The following is a 24,373-nucleotide window of genomic DNA, read 5'->3' on the forward strand; positions in this document are numbered from 1 at the left end:
TGACACCGTAAGGGGCCATCCATTTTAGTGAGTTCGCAAAAATCTGTCAAAACTTGACCCCTCCCCCCCCCCCCCTGTACGCTCGCGTACTTTTTACACCCCCACCCCCGAATCCTATAGAATGGCCGATATTTAATCCACGCAGAAACGATCAAAGATTCATAATATTAACTTGTTTAAGCAAACAGATCGTCCACCGCCGAAATATCAAACTCATTTGAAGTCTAATGTAGACAAATTATCGAGGCTTCACCCCCCCCCCCCCCGTTTCCTATGTGTACGTACATTGTCAGTTGACCCCCCATACGCATTTGGGTTAACCCCCCCTCCCCCTCCATGCGTACGTACTAAATGGATGGCCCCTAAAGTCGCAGGTCTCTTGATATCCAGTGATAGAACCTGCTATAGGTGTGAATTCCAAATTGTATCACGTTTTTGAAACAAGGCCCATTTGTAAGTAATTGTGTACAGACTAACCTGAATAAATAATGTCGTCTGAAATTACAAGCCTCCATGAAAATTTAATCTCACTGTTCCCAAAGGGAAACTAGTCGTCATTGCAGTCAGAAGTCAGATTTGAATTCATTTTGCAATGGCAATGGAAACCAACTGAATGGGGTTATGAATGTAACAAAATTAAAGTTTATTATAGCCTTTCGTCTTTAGCTACATTTTTGTATGGAACATATGTGCACATATAATGCAGGATTGACTACATGAAACATTTTGATGACAATATTTTTACCGTTGTTAAACTTGGCTTCCACATATACACATTTGTATTGCATAATTTTAGTATCTTTCATATATTACATTACATTTAATGTGATCAAGGAGTTACTAGGAACTGTCAAACTGTATTTTTTTTATATGCTATAAGTATATGTGCAGCATATATTGATTATGTACAGCTTCATTTAATTTTTTTTAACTGCATATGACTGGAATATATATAGAAATGTATGAACCATAGCAAAATAAATCAAGGCTTCTCTTGGGCCTTGAAGAAAATGTGTGTTTTGATGAGCCATTCCAAATTACAGTAAAAGGGACTTAATCTCCAATAGCACCGATGCATTTCGCTTGGTAATGGAAATATGGATTAAGAGGTGGAATACACAACAACAAAAGCTTAAAGTAAAACATTCTGGGCTTTTCTCTTGGAGTTGAGTGATGGTCTTATAATAAACTGCAGGGGAAAAAGATACATTTGTTAATGTGTATTCACTGCATGCATATTAAGTTAAAGAAACGCACATCATACACATGCTATGGTTGGGTAACTTGTAAATGAAATCATTTAATATTTTAGAATGTTGTTCAATAACAGAAAGGGTATTATGTAAAGGATGTTACAACAGTATTGAACTGTTTATTAATTTCACAGTGAAGAAAAACGTTAGATTACAACGATAAATTAACAGTAATTTGAGATAATTTTCCAATGCATGATTGATAAAACTAGGACGTTATGTTAAATAAAATAATCTAAAAACATGCAGTAATTATTTATACTCATCAAAATAATGTTTGCTCAGTTTAATTTTCCATCCATATGGACTGAATTAAGTGTCCAATGTGGCACATAAATCATTGCATCATTTACAAAATAATTTCGATATCCGTGGGTTTTGTGAATCTTAGTTGTTTTCTAGTGAGATGGATGTAAGAATTGAAATGTAATAATGCCCCTTTAATGCAATATGACCGTTATACAGTATTTGTTTTTTTCTGATACATGTCTTGCATTAACTTATGTCTGTAAATTATGGTCACACTGAATTAGATGTTTCCACATTCTCATGAGTCACTTCAGATACACACAATAATTATACATGAATTCGAATTTAAAATAACTATTACATTGTTGCAATTTTATGATACGAGTTTTAGTATTGAGTGCGAGTACATTTCACAGGCAAAGAGATGTTGACTTTTCAGATGGTTTTAGAATAGACCACCAAATTTATTGTAAGTATTTTATATGTACAGCTCTTTTGTCAATCTACTGCTGGTTAAGGACGTCTCCATGCTATGCAGGCCACGAGGGTTATTTGACCATACTTCACCACGGTGGTCGTGCGAGCCAGTGAAGGCAAGGTGCATAGACATTGGAGCATAGTACAGTGCAGTAATTGATTTATCTGCATTGCTGTCTGCTGACAGTGTAGCCCTGTAGCAGCCTATATAAGTCCTCTTTTTAATGCATGGTTCTTTCCCATCCAAACACTACCTAGGCTCATACCCGCTGATCTTCCGAGATCTGACGAGACTGGGCACATTCTGGGTACGTTTGTCATAGGCAGTGTGATAATAGTAATCAAAATGTGATAATAGTCATGAAACTTATCTACAAAAATCCATTTTTGCCAATAATGATTATTATAAAAAATATATATTAATCTGTCATCATCTGCCTTGATCAATCCACTGCTGGATGAAGGCATATCCAAGTCAACACCATCCTTCATGGTCTCATTGTCACAATCAGATGAAAATAAGTAATATTTAAAAAAACGTTTTTAAAAACACGCTTTAATGAAATGTACCGTACGAGTAATGGCAGAACTGCACGACTCTAGGAAGTGGCCCCGAGGCTTGCCATAATTACAGCTAACGTCAGTTTAGCTTGGACAATTAGACCCAAGCCGAAACATAAAAGAAAGAAAATAATGTTTTAAATTGTTTTTTTAAAATGATAGAATATAGTATTATCATCAGTATGACATAAGTATACCAAGTTTGCAGTCGATACCACATTGGAAAGTGGGTACAAGATTTGAGGATACGACAACAACAACAACAGACACAGTGAGTTAAATAAAAGCTTGTAAAATAATTGTTAGTATCATTTGTCTACATTAACCTTGAAATGTGTTAGATAGTCCGGCGGTGGACTATCTGTTTGCTTAAACACGTTAATATTATTAATCCTTGATCGTTTCTGCGTGGATTAAATATCGCTCGTTCTATAGGATTCGGGTGGGGGGGGGTAAAAAGTCCACGTGCGTACAGGGAGGGTTCAGGCTTTGACAGATTGTTGCGTACCTACTCAATGGATGGCCCCTAATCTGTTTTAAAGATTAATGGTCACACTGATTTTACTATATATATATTACAATGTTCAATGTATTCATATACAATGTGTAATGGACACACACAAAAAACCTCACACGTATTGTTTATGGGCGAATTCAGGTAATGACATTGCATACGTGAATGTCTAACATCCAGATACGGGTATAGGTCAGGAGAAGTACTCATAAATGATGCAAAATTGTCCAGACATGAAATCAATCATGGGAATGTATGGAAAAGCCTAATGTTTTATCCCTTCAACAATCACATGAAGTGCAATGCATCCCCAGTAACATGTCCTCGTCAGCACGTGTTGTAAATATATGGACGTTTAGCATACTCGTGCCAATGGCATTCATCATGATAATCAGCTGCGATCAATCCACTGCTCGATGAGTGCCTGCCCCCCACACCGCGGCCACCTCTCACGATCCCGCAATGCAACAACCCACGCGTCTCATCGCTCTCGACCTCACGAGGAGGGAGGAGGGCAGCAGCCTGCTCAGACACGCTCCATTCCTTGGCATTGGCATCGATGAAACCATTTCCGTTCACGATATTTAGAAAATAGCCGTATCATAAATATGAAAGGAATGCGGCCAAAAAAACCCCAGATTGTCTTCATTAGCAACACATGCAACACATACGTTCTATGCTAGACGTGGTACGTTAAAACGCAACGCTCCCTTCCCTTTCTCCAAAACCGCTGCCTATTTCTCTCCGCAGCTCCCATTAATCTTGGCACAGTCGAAGGTCAATCCCTCTTCTCCGCAGCTTCTACAGGACGATGATGATGATAATAATACATGATATACATCAGCCGCCGTGTGTGCGTCAGCATGTTTGGTCATTATCCGTGTCGCGATTCATCGAACGAAGGAAAAAATTCCGACGCTCGTGATGCACACAACGTCGCATGCAACGACGCATGTCACGTCGCTCGTGATGGAATTAGAGCGCACGTGCAGGCGTTGATACCACACCTATGAATTGTCCACGGAATGCACGTTTTGCATTCATTTAAATGAGTGGCGTTTGTAAATGGTGTTACATTTAACGAAATAACAGAAACAATACGAACATTTAAACGTATATACACGCAATGAACTAAGCAATACTTTAATAACAATGAACTATATACTTACCAAATTACGGACACTTTAATGGCACTTAAAACAATCTATACTGTACAACAATAATTGGAGTCAGTTATACCATCATCATGAAACAGCGGTGGAAGCTCGAAGGCTCACGTGATATGAAAGGCAGACTAGATTTTTCTGACGCACGGAATAAGTAAATTGTAATATAAATGTGATAAATGAGAGAGAGCAGGCACGATCACAGTACGTGGATAGCAGAGGCTTCCCACGCGTTCGCCACATTGCATACACCAGATATGAGTGCATCGTTTGAGAATTAACACCGCGTGGCCATTCGCCACGTAACCGCCACCGTTACGTGAATTGCCTCGTGCACCACCCAAAAGGTGTCACACCAGAGGTGTGCACGCCACGGCGTGACAACATTCACTGCTCTAGAGTCATAGAATGCGACTCCATTCACAAACATTGCCGGTAGTGACTGCAGGAATCCATACTCTTTGGTTCTTTCGGTAAAGTCACGTAGGTATAAAAATAAAATAAATCACGACGTTTCGGGCGCGACACACGCGTCCGTCATCAGGTGGGAAAGCATGGTCTGCTGCTGATGCAGACTGTTTTAAAAGAGAATAGATTTTTAAAACAGTCTGCATCAGCAGCATGCCATGCTTTCCCACCTGATGATGGACGCTTGTGTTGCGCCCGAAACGTCGTGATTTATTTTATTTTAATACCTACGTGACTTTACTGAAAGAATCAAAGAGTATTACCAGTAGTGTAATGGAATGGGCTACATTGTTTGTAAACCTTACCTTTAAAGCAATAGAATGAGACATTGCAGAGCAGCATTGTCAACTTCACGACTCTCAAATGTTTTACTCTACATCCCTCAAGCTTTCATTGCTTGTGGTGATGGCTTCAGTGATTCTTACTGTGATGTCTTTAATGCGTGCGTGCGTTGTGTCCTTCAATGCATTCTCTCATTCTTTACCTAATCGTTGTACAGAGTCTTGTGGATTCGATCTTTAGTTTAGTGTTATCGTCTCTCGATCTCTGCCCCCTTCCTCAGCATGTATTTTCTGGTTTCAGGTAATTTGTTTTGCTATGTAACCTTTAACACCACTTTAAATGTACTAAATATCACTGCACTCGGCATTGCATTAAAGAGGCATTATCCATTTATAATACTGCTCCTCTGAGCATTTGAATCTTTGTAGAGAAGAGGGTTTTCCCCTTTTATCTGGCAATAAAACAGGTGTTAAGTGTTTTCGTTAAAGTCACGTAGGTAAAAAAATCGCTTAAGCGGTTGTGCTTTCGCTACGTTATCCCCACCTGTGTTGCGCCCAAAACGTCGTGATTTAATTTAGTTGTTTACTTTATTTTATTTTTTACCTACGCGACTTTACCGACAAAACCAAAGAGTAAGAATCCTTGCAGTCACGAAAGCTTCAAATCTAGAAGGTGTTAAGTTGTTAAAACACCAAACTAAAACCTTTTACAAGAAATCATGTCAGCATTAACCACAATACTTGTGGTCAAAATGCAAAAAAAACATACTCTAATAATATATGCATTGTCTTGAAACTGATTGGTCCACACCAGAGACAGCTTTCGATGCAAAACGTGCATTCCGTGGACAATTGATAGGTGTGGTATGCGGTACTCAACGCCTGCACGCGCGGTCTAATTCCATCACTCGCGACGTGATGTTTGCATGCGACGTTGTGCATCACGAGCGTCGGAATTTGCCTTCACTCTATTCTCGAGTTTTACCTGCGATGACAAACAGATCAGAAACATGTACATTGATAAATAAATTGAAACAGAAGTTTCAACGTGCACAACGAAGCATGGAGGGGTTGCATTCTTGGAATCACAATGAGGGACAGAAATAAGAAAACGTGGATCAGATAACATCCTCATCTTAGAGACATCATATTTACTTAAGTAATGTGGGTTTGGGCAGGACACCGTTACTAGAAGCGTTGCTGGCCGGTGCTTGACACGAAGAATGGAGTGGCAGCTAAAGGAGGAACATGCCGATGCAGATGTCCACCGCAGAGATGGTGTCATGAAATCAACTCAGGTGGAGAATCTAAACAGATGCTTGCAAGCACCATACCGTGAGAGATGGTGATGGCTTGGGGAGGCCTTCATCCAGCAGATATGGTGATGGCGACTGTTACTGATTACACAGTATGTACACATGTGTAGTGCCTGAAAGTACGCGTCACGCGCGGAGGTCGGTGTGCGTGCACGCGGCGTACAGTGGGAGCAAATAAGGACACGGGGCGCTGATTGGCTGGTCGTTGTTGTTGTCGGGATGTGGGGCCACGCTGTCTGAAGATGATAGCAGGTGGCAGAGAGTAATTAAGGACGCCGGGCGCTGATTGGCCGAGAGGGTGTTGTTGTCAAGGAGTGGCGCCGCATTGTCTGGAAAAAACATAGCAAGTGGCAGGGGGGGCGAGTGGCGTCGCGGGGGATGCCCCTGATTAATTGGGGATTAATTGGCTCGGGGATAAAGACAGGGGGTTTTTGGAGGAGACGAGAGTTCGCGCCTGGGAGGAGACAGAGGATGGAAGAGTCGGAGCAGCAGAGCTAGTAACAGTATAGAGTAGCAGTGGAGAAGTGTAGGGTGGCAGTGGAGAATCGTAGGGTAGCAGTGGAGAAGTGTAGGGTAGCAGTGGAGAAGTGTAGGGTAGCAGTGGAGAAGTGTAGAGTAACAGTGAGACGACGAAGCCAGTAGGAAGCGGCTGGAGTGTGGGAAGAGAAGCTGATGTAGTTACGACAGAGTGGGACGGCGGAGCTGATAAAGAGCAGCCAAACTGTGGCGGAGAGAGTGGAGAGGAGAGTCGACGGAGGAGTGATGGGGAGCGAGTGAGGCTGGCGGAACGCGGCGAGCGAGCGGAGAGCGCGGAGGAGAACTGTAGATCGGTGTTAGCGGGAGGAACGTTGAGCGATGCTGGATGGAGGAGTGTTGATCGAAATACGCTAAATAACGTAAAGAGGAAAGACAAGAAGCTGTCGTGTCGGTGCGAGCACTACACATGTACACGCGATGTTAGAGAAGCACAGGCAGCATTTAACAATTGTTTGGCGGGGAAATGAGTGAACAAGTATTGTCTTTGGTTACGAGGTGCCGATTAAAATGCTATGACGTGGAGAAATGAATTCCCTGGAAAATATACATTATATGCCAACTCCCATGAAAGGTAAAAAAAACATCTCATGCACAACGTCATATAGCTCTTCTCTTAATGAAATGAGAGTGGATGACAATCATGCTTGGCTGTACAACAAAAGTCAAGCTGGCAGGAGGCAACGATTAGACGGATGTGTAATTCTTATCCTGCCAAAAGTATCTCGGCAGCTCACACTAATCAGAGGACTTGTATGGGCATAATACTAAATGTAAGGAGTCAAACTACCAATGGTACTAGCAGTGCCTGCAGTGTATTATCACTCCGCCTCCCTGAGAGTCATGGGGTTCAGGAAAAACAATGGTGTCCATGCCCCTTTCATATTGTCACCCAGTTGGTATGACTTAAAAGCATTTAGTTCATGCTGGTTGATGCATCCTCCATATGGTATCTGGAATGATCATTACGCTCTGCGCCAGCCATATAAATTGGCTGATATTGCTGTGAAACAGACGGTGGTATTTTGTGCAGAATAGCTGGGGGCCGAGTCCTTTTTAATGTGCTCTAAACATCAGCCTATTTACCAAAACATGCCACTTTAGTTCCTGAAATAGGATTTCTGTTGAATTTAGAAGTCATTACAATGTCACTTACCTTTTCATGCCGCACTGCTCAAGTGGGTTTTGAAAACTGAAGATCGCTGAACGGGTAACGTGTGCAACGAGGGTATCGTCCACAATATGATTTTCCACATACTAGAGCACAACACACTCGTGGCAAATGGCAGTTCATATACCAGCTGTTTACATTACAGTGAGTACAAAGCTTTCAACATCTTGCTATCTGAGCCAACCCATAAGGTTGACAGAAAGAAAATGCATTCTTACTACCCATTTAAAATCTCTATACAGTATGTTACATACATAAGCGTTTTGTGGATTATGTACTGCATAGGTTACATGTTTTTTCCCTCGAAAGAACGGTATAAAACACATGCCCCTGCAGATTATCATTATCATTGTCATCAGCGGCCATGGTCAATCCACTGCTGGATGAAGGACTCCCCAGCCTATCTTGATGGACATCCGCTTTGGCTGCCACTCCTGTGTCAGTATCAACCATGGGATAGCGTCCCTTCGAGTGGTGTCCTGTTCACGCTCGTGTCTCCAACTTCCTGTCTCTCGTTTTAATCCCAGGCATGCACCTCTTAATGATTCTTTGGGCACTTTTCAGTATCTGTTCCATTTTCTTGGTCAATGTCAATTCTTCTCATTCATATGTCAGAACAAGTAGTATACTTTACATTGATTAAAACATTTCTTATTTAGGCACATTGGTAATTGATTTCCATCTGAGTATTAAGTAATTTTTTACAAAAGTATTCCAACCTGCTCTTGTCCTCTCTATTTCAATGTTTTGATCCTCGTCTACCTTCAATATCTGCCATAGATATACTTTATTTATTTTTCTCCAGTTGTGCTCCTCCTGCAGATATCTTCAGTGTTTTAGATACATTCTTGTACGTGACTTTTGTTTAGCGTATACCTATTCTGAGTCTAACTTAGGAGCCTTTTTTAAAATTAAGTTCTTCACTCATTTTTCTTACTTAATTTTAATTGGTAGTCATCATGACTATCATGGGCAAATCCGAGATGGTTAATATTTCATCCATTTACGCGTGTGTCTACCCAATACTGTTTTCAGACATCCATGTCCCTGTGTACAACTTTGGTGGAAGCGTCTTGCCTTGTCTGCCTCCCCCTTGTAAATGTATTTACATTGTTATTTTCTTCACACAATATTACTGTGGCTGTTGATTTGTTGCAAATGGGTTTAATTTATGCATTAATATTTTTTTGTTTTATTTAGGTCTTTGTGTGCACTTCAATGAATGCATCAGAATTTAGAATCAGAATATTTATTTCTCCTGGAGAAATCGGAGGAGCTATGACGCTTTTTTTTTTACAGATGTCCAGTAGGGGCAGGTCAGATAGTTACAACAAACAATACAAAAAAACGATTGGAGTGCAGTCTAGGAAAAATAAGCAAATCACTCGAAATAAGTAGAATGAACGAAACAATGTTTTATTTTACAAGGTAAAGCCCATAAAGATATGCGTTATTTTTCAGAAGCGACCTGGCCACAAATGATAGCTTGACGAAGTGGCTTATCATGTGGAAATAAATAGCATCAATTTACACCCAGTCAATGTATTTTTATAGTCTAACAAAGGCTCAGTATAATGCTACAATATTTGTTATTAATTCATCACTTCGACAATCTGATTGCTATATCAGTATAGTATTTTGCATTATATACGTATATTTGAGTAATATTTTAACATAAAGCATATATTTATATAGCTATCATGTGGTTTCCCTGGGTTTTATCTCACCAGGGATGCTGTGGTGTAATGGTCAGCGGACTGGGCTTACAGTCACCGGTTCAGTACCTTGGCGTAGTGGATGAAACAATGGCAACTTTTATTAAATCCCCCACCTCTGTCTGCTCGGCTGTAAAAAATTAGTACACCATAGTTAGTCTATCGACAGGTCGTGATTGGTGGGGTAAAGTGTGAGTACGCCCATCTTTTCCAGGACTTATGACCTACTTGGAAGATTAGGCCAAAATACCTCCTAGATGGGCCTTCTAGTGAGCCCTATCTTGCAGCAGTGGCACGAGGAAGTATCTGCAGGACCGCTGCGCCTTTACGGTTTTATCTCATTAAAAAAGAAATCACTTTCAATATGTGTAGCCATGGCAGTTCTTCGAGGTGTAGTTTTTTTATTTTACAAAAATTGCCAGAGATTAAAATGTACCCTGATGTGTTTTTGTAAAAATCATCATGGGGAGTGTGAATACATGTCCAATGTCTCCCTGGTAGTTGGGAGAAGAAGTTAAAGTGGGTTCCATTGTATATTGGATACAGATAAACCAACAGCTTTCATATGAAAATTAACGCAAAACACCTCAGTGGTACAGGTGAGAGGTTGAGTTACAAAAAATATATGGTTCACAACAAAAAAATACGAGATTATTTAATTTTGCAGCATAGCAATGGTAATACCATAATCTTTGTGTTGTCCTTTTGGAATCGGGTAAAATGGCACAGCGTACACAAATTATTCTCGGGAATTTGTTCCTTTTTGAGCTCCGCTGCAATATCAGAGGTGGCTTTTGCATCTGATGCAACTGGTTAGTGGGAAGATTGGATTGTAGCCAAAGAGCAATGGAAATGTGCATAGCTGCTCTTTTTGGTCTGGCTCCTGAGCACCTTTGGGATGTCAAGCAAATGTTAAGGTTACTGTATGTGTTATACACTTCAGGCATATCATTATTGTGAGAATAGGTTTTCCCCTTTTTTCTGGCAACAAAACAGGTGTTAAGATGTTAAAACACCAAACTGAAACCTTTTACAAGGAATCATGTCTGCATTTACCACGATACTTGTGGTCAGAATTCAAACAAAAAACATACTCTGATAATATATGCATTCTGGTCTAACGGTGTTAGACCAGAAGACACCAAAAGGTGCCTCGAAAGAAAGCTGTCTCTGGTGTGGACCAATCAGTTTCAAAGACAATGCATATATTATCAGTGTGTTTTTTGTTTGCATTCTGACCACAAGTATTGTGGTAAATGCAGATATGATTCCTTGTAAAAGGTTACAGTTTGGTGTTTTAACATGCTTACACCTGTTTTGTTGCCAGAAAAAAGGGGAAAACCTATTCTCATATTTTGGTACATGACATATAATTATTGTTGGGCCATTGTACCACACAGTTACATTTGAAATGCAGAATGTAAAAACAATTAAAAGACGCTTTCAAAAATTATTTCTACTTGCAAATAAACATCACTTCAGTCTGAGGCTAAACGGAAATAAATGCGGCTGATGCACAGCATATGAGGACAAAAACATCACTGATAAAGGAATTAGGTATTGCAAATTCCAGATTGCTTGTTGCTGTGCTATATTTGTTAACAATTTAACATTCCTTTAAACACATTCTTTAGATTGCTTTGCAGTCATTTATGATGATGTCGTGGCTGCCGCAGATTAGAATGAACCGATTTTACCCACGTTTCCACATTAAGTGCTTGAAAAGTACTTTTACTTAAAGAAGGTATTACCACTGTAGCATAGTCTTCTGTCTGGAGTAGCATTTGTATTGAAATGTATTCTAACACATTTTTGTTGTTGTTGTGTGCAAGGCTTGAAAACGAAAAGACAAGACGTCGTTCGTTCAAAGGTCACCACAGTCTGACACCTGCAAATCATTTGGCGGCAGAGTGTATGACTTTTTCATCAATAACTGGAAGAGTGCAAAGTAGCCTTAAGAGATGGATCTAAAGGTTGGCTCAGAGGACAGCATTGACAGTCTTCCGCCGTCCAACCTGCAGGCATTTGCAAACAGCTCTACGCTCCATGGCATCAACCACATCTTCGTGTTCGGGCGTCTGTCGGTGCGACGCGCCATCTGGACTCTCGCCTTCTTGGGTTCGCTGGGCCTTCTGCTGCTCGAGTGCGCCGAGCGCGTGCAGTACTTCTTCGAGTACCCGCACGTGACCGCGCTCGACGAGGTGGCCGCCCGTCGCATGAACTTCCCAGCCGTCACGTTTTGCAACCTCAACGAGTTCCGCTTCTCCCGCATGACGCGCAACGACCTGTACCATGCCGGCTGGTTTCTGGCTCTCCTCAACGAGCGCCTGGAGGTGCCCGACCCGGACCTGGTGGATCCCCACATCCTGGCGCAGTTGCGGGAGCGAGCCGACTTCAGGAACTTCAAGTCTCGTCCGTTCAGCATGCGGGAATTCTATGAGCGCACGGGCCACGAGCTCAAAGACATGATGCTCAACTGCAAGTTTCGAGGAGTGACCTGCACGCCCAGTAACTTCACAACTGTGAGTTGCATATCGCACGATAAGACAATGTCGTAATGATAAAAAAAAATTCGGTGTTAAAATTTCAATATTGTTGACCTTGGACTTGGCAGAGATAGTTTTTTGAAATGCCATGCTCTCTGCCATTGCAAGCACAGTCAAGTAACTTCCTTTCCTTTCCTAACCTTTCGAAATGCCTGTTTATACATCCAAATGCCCAATTACACTTGGTATGCTGGCGAATTGCTTGGAGGTCTAGCGCATTGATATTTAGAATCAAGGCTAGAATAACATCTGCTTTGTTCACATATTGCTCATGGCGTGCTCGAAACACAATATTTTCGTGCCTAATTAAACATCTTAACCTACCAAGATCCCGAATGAGATTTATGAAGGTCTCTAATGTCTAATTGTGCATTTTTCAAACAAACTGACAGACCTACATATTACTACACAGTCTACAGTAATATATCGAAACATTTATTCTTTAAGCTCTCAATACTCGCGTGATATTCATATCAGAATCGATGTTTATTTTTTACATTTGTTTGTATCGTGTAATAGGCTCACGTGATACCTGCAGCCACCAGAGGCTGCTACATTCACTGGAATGTAAAAAAAAAAATCTTATGACCATGAATCAGGACAAATAAGCGAATCGCTGGGGCATGAATCGTTAACAAACCTAATCGCAGCCTCGCAAGAGTGTTGCAATAGTTGTAAACTTGTTTAGCAAGAGAAAGGCAAGATACAAGTTCTTGCTCAACTTCTCAGTGCATAATGTAAGATGCACATTTTCGAAAATGTAATTTCAAGTGCTACAATACAGCTGATGATGTAAGATGCAGACAATATTGGTTTAAATTGGTATAATTGACAGTATTTAATGTTTTTAAATTTCACTTTTAAAGTATAAATGTGTTAAGGTGCTATTTATTTATTAGTTGAAGTGGAAACACGGGTAACATGAAATATTTAGTAAAATTGACAATTACATCTGAAAAACACAGGTTTTGGAAAATTATATACAGTACTCAAAAAACACACCAATATAATGCTTGGAAAATGTAGAAGTTGCTGTGTGCCATTGCACCAGTAAAATGATGATAGTTTTTTTTTATTAACATGAAGGCCAAGAGTAAGAGGACACATAACCAGTTAAGATTGTTTTTAAATTTGCATGCGGGAATCTCATATATGTAATGTGTTCCCTTTTTACACATCGACAAATAGATTTTGTTTTAAGTTCACTGAATCCTTGCCATACTTATGTGAAAAATGTGCGAATCAGTTGGCTACACAGGGTGCTAAAAGAAGTTCAGCATACATTTTGACAAATTCTATGGCAGCAACACAACTTCACAAGTGGTTCTCATCTTTTGAGTATATTCTAAATTTCTTTGGTACTGTGGATGCTGCGTCATCTGTCGTAGAGAAACAGCTGACGTCTACATGCTTGGCTTTTTGGGGCTTTTTAGACATGCATGTTGACCATCGATTCAGAATCCTCTAAGGCACAGTGAAAAATCAACCAAGCACACGTCCCTGCCGCTGGAAGGTTTAAGGCGTGACCTAATTGCTAGAGTCTGAAAAGACTCAGCTATCAAATGATGGATAGGTGAATGTTATTACCGCGATGAAATAAAACAGAGCAAATGCGACTGTCATTTCATGAAAGACATGCATAGCAATTTTCACAGCATATGGCAGCTCATCACAATTTGGAAAAATGCACCAGGATGCAGAATATCAACTTCGATTTCTATCGAATGTCCCATCTAGGTTTAAGTAAATGAGGTCATGGAACAGCACAGTAGAAACAATATTAACTCAGCTGAGTGGTAGCTGTTGGCTTAAGATTTAAAGAAAAGAAAACCCCCATAGAGAATCCCTGTGACTCTCATATCTACTACAGGAGCTTGGTAGGATACGAAAAATGACAGTCAAAGCAAAGTTTTCAAATTAAAAAGGCAGTCTAAGAAATATGTACTGTAGCACAATGTGATAGACTCAGCGCAAACCATGTTTCTCTGCACCTGATTCAAAAAACAATAAACCAATGCCAAAATGGACAAATATCCACACGGTCACAGTCTAGTATCACCTGCTTTGCACAAGTGTTGGGTGATACTTTCAGGAATTACTTTTTATCTATGGGAGATAAACACGTATTCAAAGCTACAATTCCCTTAAAAGGGGTCCTCTACAGGGATTCTGTCACCAAAAGTAATCATCATGTAGAACCAAATTCATGCATATGGAGATGCAGGAATCACCATCAAAATGAATGATCCGAAGAATAATTTGGTAGACTACCTGTTCCTTCCAATGGTGATTTATGTATCTCCATTTAAAGAATTGGTATTCCATGAGAGTCCGAAGAATTGTCGCCTAGAATCCGAATCCATTTCAATAGCAATGGCACGAATCTTTATCGAAATGAGTGGTGATTGTTTTAATTAATAGGAATCATCCAGTAGAAACCCTATTAATTTCAATAGCAATACTACAAGGCCAGCCAGGCAATATGAGCCTCCTTTCTTGCCTGAATTCCACACCAAGATTAAGGTGAATTTGGGCCAATTCCATGCACTAGGCATCAGGCATACATTTCAATGCAAATATCGTCAATATAGAGTGGCTGGTATGGACCAGAATCTGGTCGATACCAGCTAGTTAGACCAAGTCAGGCCCAATGGGTCCTCCCTTCTTGGCTGAACAGCACACAGGACTATATGTTGGCCGTGCCTCCCGCACAACGATTCCAATATTCCACTGTTCCCCCCAAAAAACCTGTTAGGAATTGTATTTGATTCTAAGAATACGGTGGTGACAATTTTAGCCTAGGATTCTGGGAAATTGCCCAGCTCTATTTGCTAGATATGTGTAATCCAGCTAAACGTATGCCCTCTTTGGTTAATGTACACTAACGTGAATTGGGTGAAATATCAAATGCGGTAAACAAGAAGATACATAAGTAATGGATGTGTTGCCTCTGAGACTGAGATGATTCTGGAAGTGCGTGTTACGAAGGCTCTCGTTATCTCACAGACACAAAGTCTCTTACTCTTCGACAAAAAAAGGTAAATTCCAGAACTAATGGTGAATGTGATTACAACAAACCGTTTACAGGAAATAATGCAAAAAATGTTTCCTATATTGAAAAAATGCTCTATTTCAATCAATTGCAACAATATTTCTTTTCAAATGTCAAATTGGTCCAGTAACGTTTCTAAATAGTCCATCTGCTTGGCCTTAATGCTTTACTAAATCGTGTGCAGTGTGCAAAAAAAATAGAGCCTTACCCTTGGCCACAGCAAATTATTTTACTTTGATGGTCATAAGAACCAGAAAGCTCCCCTTGACCTCGGAAGAGCATTTGTGCTTTATGTTCAAACCTGGGCGTCTATCATATATCCTTCGGCTATTAACTGTTTTTTTACACTAAGGTCATTAAAAACGATTGTGGCTAACCAATTTTGACTTACCATGCTTTTTAACGAATCTTTAATTGAAAGGTTTAACGAAGTACATATTACCTATAAGTTAATTTTGCGTGTAAATAATTTATAAATAATTTATGTTTTGGAGATTGTGAATACAATGACTTGCTTAATTTGACAACATAAACAGAATTAATCATTTAGTCTGGTGCAGGCTGAGTAGGGTTTTCAAATATAGGGCACAAAGAAAGATATATTGCTAATTGTCACCTGCAAGCCTTCACAATTGAGAATGTATGTAACGGAGCAGTAAGTGATAAAATGGGTAGAAATGGCATTACAGGAATTATTCAGAAATATTGCAGACATTCCCCTAATCTCGTAAGGGTTAATAATTGCCAGATTAAAACCCATGGATTAATTTCAGCCACGTCTGGGTCTGCAACGTGGATAATATTCCTCGACATGGCAAACCATATCCACTGAACTTCGACTCTGGCTCTGGATATTAGTCGAACGCCCATTCTAGTCAGTCTACCAGTGACTCAGTATATAATCAGTGATAAATTTAGTGCCGTTTAAAGTTCAAATGAACTGGTAAAACACATTAATTATTTACGTTTTAAGTCATAGTGCTGTCATTACGATTTGGGAAATGTTTACATGAAGTACTGTGTTGGAAATACACAGATGGTTAATATTGGTCTGATGACAACGTGTGTTTTGATCTGGAAAAAAATAATTTTCCACATAAATCCTTGACAGATGTTGTTAAAAATCATGTATCACATCGTGTTGAATACGATATTGCTATTTTTATCACATGGGAAATGTAAACCGGTTTATTTGGCATCTGGGATTTCGGATGAGGCATCAGTGAATTGTTGATGTTTGGCTTTTTGTGAGAAAGCAGGTGAGAAACGGCAGCAGCTGTCCTGTGTTTCAGCAAGCCTGTTATTGTTCTAATTTATCGAAAGGCACATCACGTATATTTTACCCGACAAATGTGATAAGGTTATCCGCACATGTTGTGTTAACTTTTATTTTTCTCCTTGAGAAGTGGAAGAGAATAGAGTTGACACAGCCGATGTCTGTGCAACTTTTCACCTGGAAGATTTATATTGATTGCAGCGCCGAGTTTGTTACAACCCAGCAGACTGGTGGGTGGGGGACATCTCACGAAATCCCAGCAGTACATGTTGTTTCTAAACTTTTCTTTTTATACATATAACTGGGCTGTATACAGATAAAAGCACAGGATATTATATAATACATTACCGTATATGTTTGTAGACAATAAAGTAGTTGTATATATTATATATGCTGTACCAGGGTGGAATGATAGTGCAGTGGTTAGTAGGGTTGCTAAACCGTTAACGGATATCAGAATTGATAACTGGTTTTGAAAGTGAGAAATTCGTAATATGGGGAATCTTTGTCTTCATGGAAATATATGCAAATGTGTGCATGTTTGTTTCGTGTTTATTTTGTAGATCTTTTATTTATAGGAAATGTCTCAGAATATTTCAGAAATTATGTATATGAAGTCAGGCAACTGATATGAGAAATATGATTGTAGAATCAACAGAACATGTTATTATGATCAATTTGTTACCGGTGTACTGAAAGGATATCGAAATGGCACGTTTTGTTTACGTGACAAACCTTACTAATTAGCTGTGTCGGGTGGTGGTGAGTTTAACGACACACTTATATTTAAGCGATCTAACCCAAAACAACCTCTATTATGGACAATTAAGTTATGATGACTTGAGTTATTACATTCAATGTTTTTGTTAGGCCGTAATGTCACTGCCAAATCTATGCAGCTTGATACTAGTGTAGTAGGTTCCAATTAGGTGCACACACACGCAGCTTGGAGGCAACACTATTTATTAAACGGTAAGTAATATAACACTGTACATAAGGTGGTGACCACCTTCCTCAACTCACTAACACTCTGGAACACGACACAGACTGGACCAGGCAGGCAACGGCCTGCCTGGCCCAGGACGACGACTCGGGACTTGACGACCGATGATGTCTTCACTTTGGAGTACAGTACAACAGCCTTGCTCTCCGTTCACACCACGCTTATATCTCCTTTGGCGTGGCCGGCTCCGCCCAGGCGTGGCTGGCGCTCTCCAGGCCACGCCTCCCTTCCCAGGACACGCCTCACTTCCCCCACCTCTGGGAAGGTCCGGATCCCTCCAGCACGTGACCCCCCAGGCACCCCCTTGGGGCCTCCAGCCCTCGTACGGGCCAACACAGTAGTGACCGTTCTATGTCACTACACTAGAACCTGGGAATCCGAGTTCAATTCCCAACTATGGCTTACATCAGCAGTGAGTAGAGTATACTCTTTGGTTCTTTCGGTAAAGTCACGTAGGTGGAAAAAAATAAGAATAAAAATAACTAAATTAAATCACGACGTTTCGGAAGCAACACAAGCTTCCGTCACAAGGTGGGACAGCCAAAGCAAAAAACTAAATTAGTGTAGTGGGCAAAGACACAGTATTTAGTTTTTTGCTGTGGTTGTCCCACCTGATGACGGAAGCTTGTGTTGCTTCCGAAACGTCGTGATTTAATTTAGTTATTTTTATTCTTATTTTTTTTCTCTTTCTTCTTTCACTTACGTGACTTTACCGAAAGAACCAAAGAGTATGGATCCTTGCAGTCACGAAAACTTCAAATCTAGAGTGAGTAGAGTAATTGTTTTAGGTCCTTGGCAATCCTTCTCACCAACTCGCACTGGCCAGATTGGTAATGTCTGGTCAAACAACCCACGTGACTAATCCCATCTAAATAAAAAAAACCTGTCTCTTTACTTATTATTTATTTTTATTTACTACTTACCCTTCTTATGCTATTCGCAATGCAGGATTGCACTTTATTTTGCGCGCGGTTGAAAATTTACTTTGCTCAGTCGGTGTTAGCCACTGAGGTCGTTGACGGGTCTCTTTTTGTCATTCCTGTTGCTCGGTGCCTCCTGTACAATTTCCATTCCGTTGTAATGTGCACTGGTGCATACTTTATTGAGGGCAATATTGCCACGTAAAATAAAGATTTATTTATTGATTGAGTGTGGGCTGACACAAGGTTGTAAATGATCACCATCAGCCGTGATCTATTCACTGTTGGATGAAGCCTTCTCTAAGCTGTTGCCATCTTGCATGATTTAGTGATGCAACAATCAATTGAGCTCGTATACATGGGCCGATCTCATCGCATCTCCATGGTGGATGTTCTTCCAGGGCTATTCTCTCCTTTTGCTGTCACTCCACCATGAATCTCAACTACCGGCCATCATCCCCTTATAGCGACTTGTCCTGCCCATGCCCACTTATGCATCTGAACAGTTAATACTGTGTCGATATCTTACATATGTCGTCTGATTAATGTTTTCCTCGTTCTGTGTCAGTGTAATTACAAGCATGCACCTTCCCATGATTCTTTGTGCGCATTTTAGCTGTTGTTCTTTTTTCGATGGCAATGTCCTCATCCATTTGGTAGCAGGCAATGTGCAATGATGATCACTTTCTGCGTCAGGCGCATTGGTATGCTGCTTTTCACGATCAAATTCAGTTTTACAAGAGCGCTGCAGCCAGCTCCACCTCTTTATTGCATAATTTTCGTCCCAGTCTGCCTTCAATAACTAACTGGCTTCAGTATTTACACTCTGATATGTTTTGCAGTTGCGTCCCTGCATAAGATGCGATATCTTCAATTAGTAAGCACAACTTTGCGGCCTTATTAATTTACATTTTCAATAATGTCCTGTGTTATTACATTCATCTTACAGTATTAGTAACAAATATAAGCAAAGTGATATCACTCTCATTGTTGCAAGTGCGGTGCAATGTGTTTCAGGTATTCGTGATTAAAAAGTAATGCAGGTAATGCTAAAAATATCTAAAAACAACAACAAAAATTCTGCGAATTTATTTTAAGAGACAAAACATAACAAAAATTAGCATATGTAACGGAAATCATAATACTAAAAATACAACTGAAACTATTTTAATAATCCTCATATGTAAAAATGCGGGTTTAAAGAATAACGTTCAGTCTTATTTTCTGAAAAATCTCCAATTGAAACATTTTTGTTCATTCAGCAGAGCACCGTGCAAAAGGTGAATGCACGTGCTGTTCAAGGTGACGGCTGCTTTAGTCCGACCTGCGTTAATACCTCAAGTCGGTAACACCGACAGGCTCTTGTAAGACTGACCTACATTACAATGTACACGTGTAAAAAATAAAGCTTTAAAATAGTGATATTTTAATACATAGCTGTCAACTCATACGGTTTACCCCGTATTCTTGTACAGGGAAATTGAGTTTTGAGGTCCATGCGGCGTACAGCTGTTTCAATACGACAACAACATTTCTTGTTGTCGATTTGTTTGTGTTTGTCCCTTATGATGGGACTTTGTAGGATGAATGGTGAGATTTAAAAGGCCACGGGGTGACCAATACGGTCTGAATTGGTCTGTAATAAGCTGGCACTGATAAGGGGTTGACAGGTATATTAATATAGGACAGTTAAATGAAGATACAGTGATGTTAAGAGGCCTTCAGCAGTGGATTGATAAAATAATGGTTGATATACAGCATATACATTAATAACCCCAATAACAGGGCCGAATTAAAGTTCTTGTAGGTCCTAGGCACTTCTGTTTCGTCGGCCTTCAGTGATAACTTTTCAGTTCGTACTGCTGCTGCCCATGTCATGACCACCGCTGTCACTTGCTTGTTTCACACATACTTCATCTAGAGAACAACAATGCTCGTCTTCCCATGCACTACTTCCTATTGGGAATGAGAGTGTGCGTAAAACACCATTTGAAGATGTTGTTGCTAATTTTGCAATACACACTCGAAAAGTTCATCTTCGGCGTTAATTTCTCACCTTTTGAAAAAAAAAAAACGATTGACATTGACGTGACTCTGCCTCTTTGGCTATATACACTGTGCCTATCCTTGCTATATACATCTATTAAGAACATATCTTGGTAAAAAATTTTTTATCATAGACAAAAAAACACATGGTATTTTTTTTTTGTAGACCCTTTAGTTTGCATAGGCCCTAGGCACAGTGCCTACTATTTATTTTGCATAATACGGGCCTGCCCAGTAAACATTGAACGTTGGGCGAACATTGGGCCAACAGTTCCATCCACATGCCAACATTGGGCCGACTCTGCATGGGACAGTCTATATACTTCATGTGTAGCATTAGCATCTACTATACTATATACTGCACATCCATTACATATACATTGTGTATATTGTGTATTTACATGTGTAGAGGAGTAGAGTGAGCAACCATGAGAGGGCGTACACAGGGAGGTGCGAACGAGTTGACAGCGGAGAATGATGTCATGTCACGGGTGCTGTAAGGTGGTACCTTCGGGAACAAAGGCAGGTCCGAGCTAGGGGGAGGAGCCGCCAAGGGGTACTTAAGGGGGACCCCGTGACGACGGTGGGGTCGCCGTAGGGAGAGTGAAGTTGTCGCCGTTGGGAGAGGAATGAGAGCCTGCGTAGATGACATCCCAGCCGCCGCCAAAGAAGGGCTAGAGATGTAGAGGTCTCACCTCATTGCCGGGCGGTGATGGCTGATCCCCCGCCCGGGCAGACGAGGGGGTAGACAAAGGGGAGCCATACCGGGGCGTAGATAGCTGAAGGGATGTCCGCGTGAAGGACAGAGTTCTGACGTGCGCCATAACGGGTGTAAGCGTCGAGTGCAGAGAGTGTAACAACCAGTGAGTGTACAGTGGACAGAGTGTGTAAGAGTGTGAATAAACGGCAAACAGCCTTAAGTAAGAATCCTCGTCTCCGTCTGGTTCTACAAGTCTCCTGGGTGTCAAGAAGTACTATACAACACATGTGTAGTGTGCTAATTCACACACTAGTAGGAGGTACTCTCATATATGCTGGCCTTCACAGCCTTAGGGGATAACTATATACCGGGTCGGGACAGCCAACATGCTGCCAGACCCACAGCTTGCAGAGGGCGAAGATGACGACGACGGCACGACGAGTTCCACTCCAGATTGCAGCAGCCCCGACTGTGAGTCGGAGCTCACCTTATATTCTGAACATCGTGGCCAGGCTTCGCCCTCGGCCCCACACCCCTCTGGATCCCCTAGAGGGCTCCGTGCCTTGCTCACAGGTGCAACTGGTAGAATGGGCTGTTACCCCTAATTCTATTGTCTATAAATTTCCCAGCAGCACACGCTACCAGTGACTCATTCAATGTCACTACATCACCCCCTCCCCCCGCATGAAAAAAAACCAGCCGTCCCGGCTGACTGCCATACATCGCGTAGCGGGACAACGAACAATGCAATATCCATGCAAGATTTGCAATGCATGTCAACAATCCAGCCCTCAAAATAACAGCAACCCAACAACGAGTAGGGGCGGTCATCTCATATGGGCCTGGCATGGGTTTCCCAGGGACCCCGGGGGAGACTCGCAGCTGGCTCAATGGGCGTGGTCCCCGCCAGGACGAAGATGGAGGAGAGGAAGAAGCGGGTGATGGTTGTACCGTCCACCCTGGTCCGCCTGTGGGCGGCACCGCTGGCGGTTCCATGGGCGTCAAGCCCTGGGAGTCTCGCAGAGGCACAACCTCCGTAAACGTATGTCTGTCCCTGGTGGACATATCACACACTCAGCCATCAGATGGTAGAGATGAATGCCCCTCAAGGTGGAAAATATGGTTTCAGTCGTGACGGGTGCACATACCAATGCCTGCAACCAACCTGGATCCATACACACTGTGGCCTCCTAACCTCAATTACTTCCAGCGGGCCCTGCCATGGCCTATGTAATTTAGGAGGCGCCCCCATTCCTCGTGCGCAAGACCAATAGTATTATTGCATGCCACCCCTGGTATGGGTGGCGGAGCATCCACCGATGCTACCACGGCGCCCGGCTCTCCCGCATCCACCTGCTTACAACAGCTGGCGCCCATGAAACATGCGCACTGGTTCTTCGGCGATAACCGTGACAGAGCATCCAGGTTGCAGTGGCACAACCCTTTCCTCTCGGTGACTTCGAATGAATAATATTGCAAGATTTCCAAGCATCGCTACGTGGAGCGGCTTCGCGGCGGTAAAATGACACAAACCCCACAAAACTGCAGACCTCAGCCACCGACGTGGGGGTCAGCCATTTATGCATGCACTCTTGTCAGGTCTGTGGAGATGCCAGACTCGCTAACAATGTGCCCCAGGTATTGAACCCATTTTTGCAAGAGGTAACATTTCTGTGGCTTGAATTTCAAATTAACCGCCCGCATTTGAACAAATACCACACGTAACTGCTGCAGATGTTCCTGGAACGTGCGGCCAAAGACAATCACGTCATCCAAATAAATCAGACATGACTCCCATTGGAGCCCCGTCAGTACCAACTCCATAAGTCGCTGTAATGTGGCCAGAGCCGAGTGAAGCCCCATCGGAAGCACGTTAAATTGAAACAGCCCTTGTGGTGTCCTGAAAATGGTTTTAGGTTTTTAACTTTCTTCAATGGGCAACTGCCAAAACCCTGACAATAGATCCATGGTGGAGAAAACCCGTGCCCCCGACAGGGCATCCAACAAATCGTCCATCCATGGGAGCGAATATGCGGCCGCCACAGAGATTTTATTTAATTTCCGAAAGTCTACCAGAACAATGGGAGCACCCCACGGACTGGTTCACGGCGAGATTATATTGGTGGCCAACATCTCGTCGACCGCTTGACGAATGTACCGCACTGGCACACCTTCGTAACTCGTATCCCTATGAGGGGCGATAGTGTGTGCACCCAACACGGACTGCAATGGGGATGCATGAGATGGCTGTGTCGGCCGGGTGTGTGACGTATCGCGACCTGCCTTTGGACCCAGAGGAGCGGAGGCCGGCAGGGCGGAGGACGGCGAAGCCGGGAAAAACTGCCCCAAATCAGCACGGCAGCCCCTGGAGATGTGGCCCAGCAGGCCACACCTGAAGCAGGTATCAGGGCCCTGCCATGGCGGAGGCAAGGTCCCCCCCCCTGCTGGTCCCTTTGTCGTCCCGACTCTTGGTGCCCCTGGTCGCCCTCTTCTCCCGGAAATCCAGCCCTGGCCGTCACCCCGGCACGTCATCGCAGGTTACAGTGGGCCTGGATGCATCGGGCTACCTGAATCGAGGACAAGTCGTCCTCGGCTGTGGCCGGCAAAAAAACATTCATTTCTTGAGCCAGCATCAACAGTTTCTCTCGCACCAGAGAATCCAGTCCTGCCCACTTCATCCTTGGGTATGCATCCTGGGCCAGCGACAGTAGTGCGCTGCAGAAGGCGAGGGGTGTCTGTCTCCCCCCGACTCCGCATCACGAATTTCTGCCTCGCGTTGGATGGCGGGTCAAAAATTGCCGCCAACTGGGCATACGGCTGACGCAGCGTCGTTCTGTCCGCCTCGGGAATGGAAAAAAACGCAGCCAAGGCTGTGTCGTCCAATGTGGTGGGAAGAATACGTAGCACCTCTGCATCGGACCATCCCGCGAGCTCGCAAGTGACGGCGAACCACCGCCAGAAGGCCACCCAATCACCCCCCGCAGTTGAAAACTCTTTGAGAAGCGGCAATCGTTACGCGAGAGAAGGTGCCCCCGGATGAGCTGTCGGCGGCAGGTTAAATTCAGCGGGACCCGATTCCTGCCCTTGGTCAGCAGAGACGGCGGAGTCGCCCCCTCGCTGCCCCC

General features: G+C 42.4%; 1 protein-coding gene across 1 annotated transcript in view; it reads left to right on the forward strand.

The window, feature by feature from the left end:
* Positions 1-24,373, forward strand: part of LOC144727736 (acid-sensing ion channel 1-like) — a 212,294-nt gene that overhangs the window by 10,164 nt on the left and 177,757 nt on the right. The window contains exon 2 of the mRNA XM_078606796.1: positions 11,538-12,227. Within this exon, the coding sequence (XP_078462922.1) occupies positions 11,667-12,227 (561 nt within the window). The 5' untranslated portion in view covers positions 11,538-11,666. The remainder of the gene's footprint in view (positions 1-11,537; positions 12,228-24,373) is intronic.

This window comes from Lampetra planeri, chromosome 2 (genome assembly GCF_965212315.1).
Source record: "Lampetra planeri chromosome 2, kcLamPlan1.2.h2, whole genome shotgun sequence".
Classification (NCBI taxonomy): Eukaryota; Metazoa; Chordata; class Hyperoartia; order Petromyzontiformes; family Petromyzontidae; genus Lampetra; species Lampetra planeri.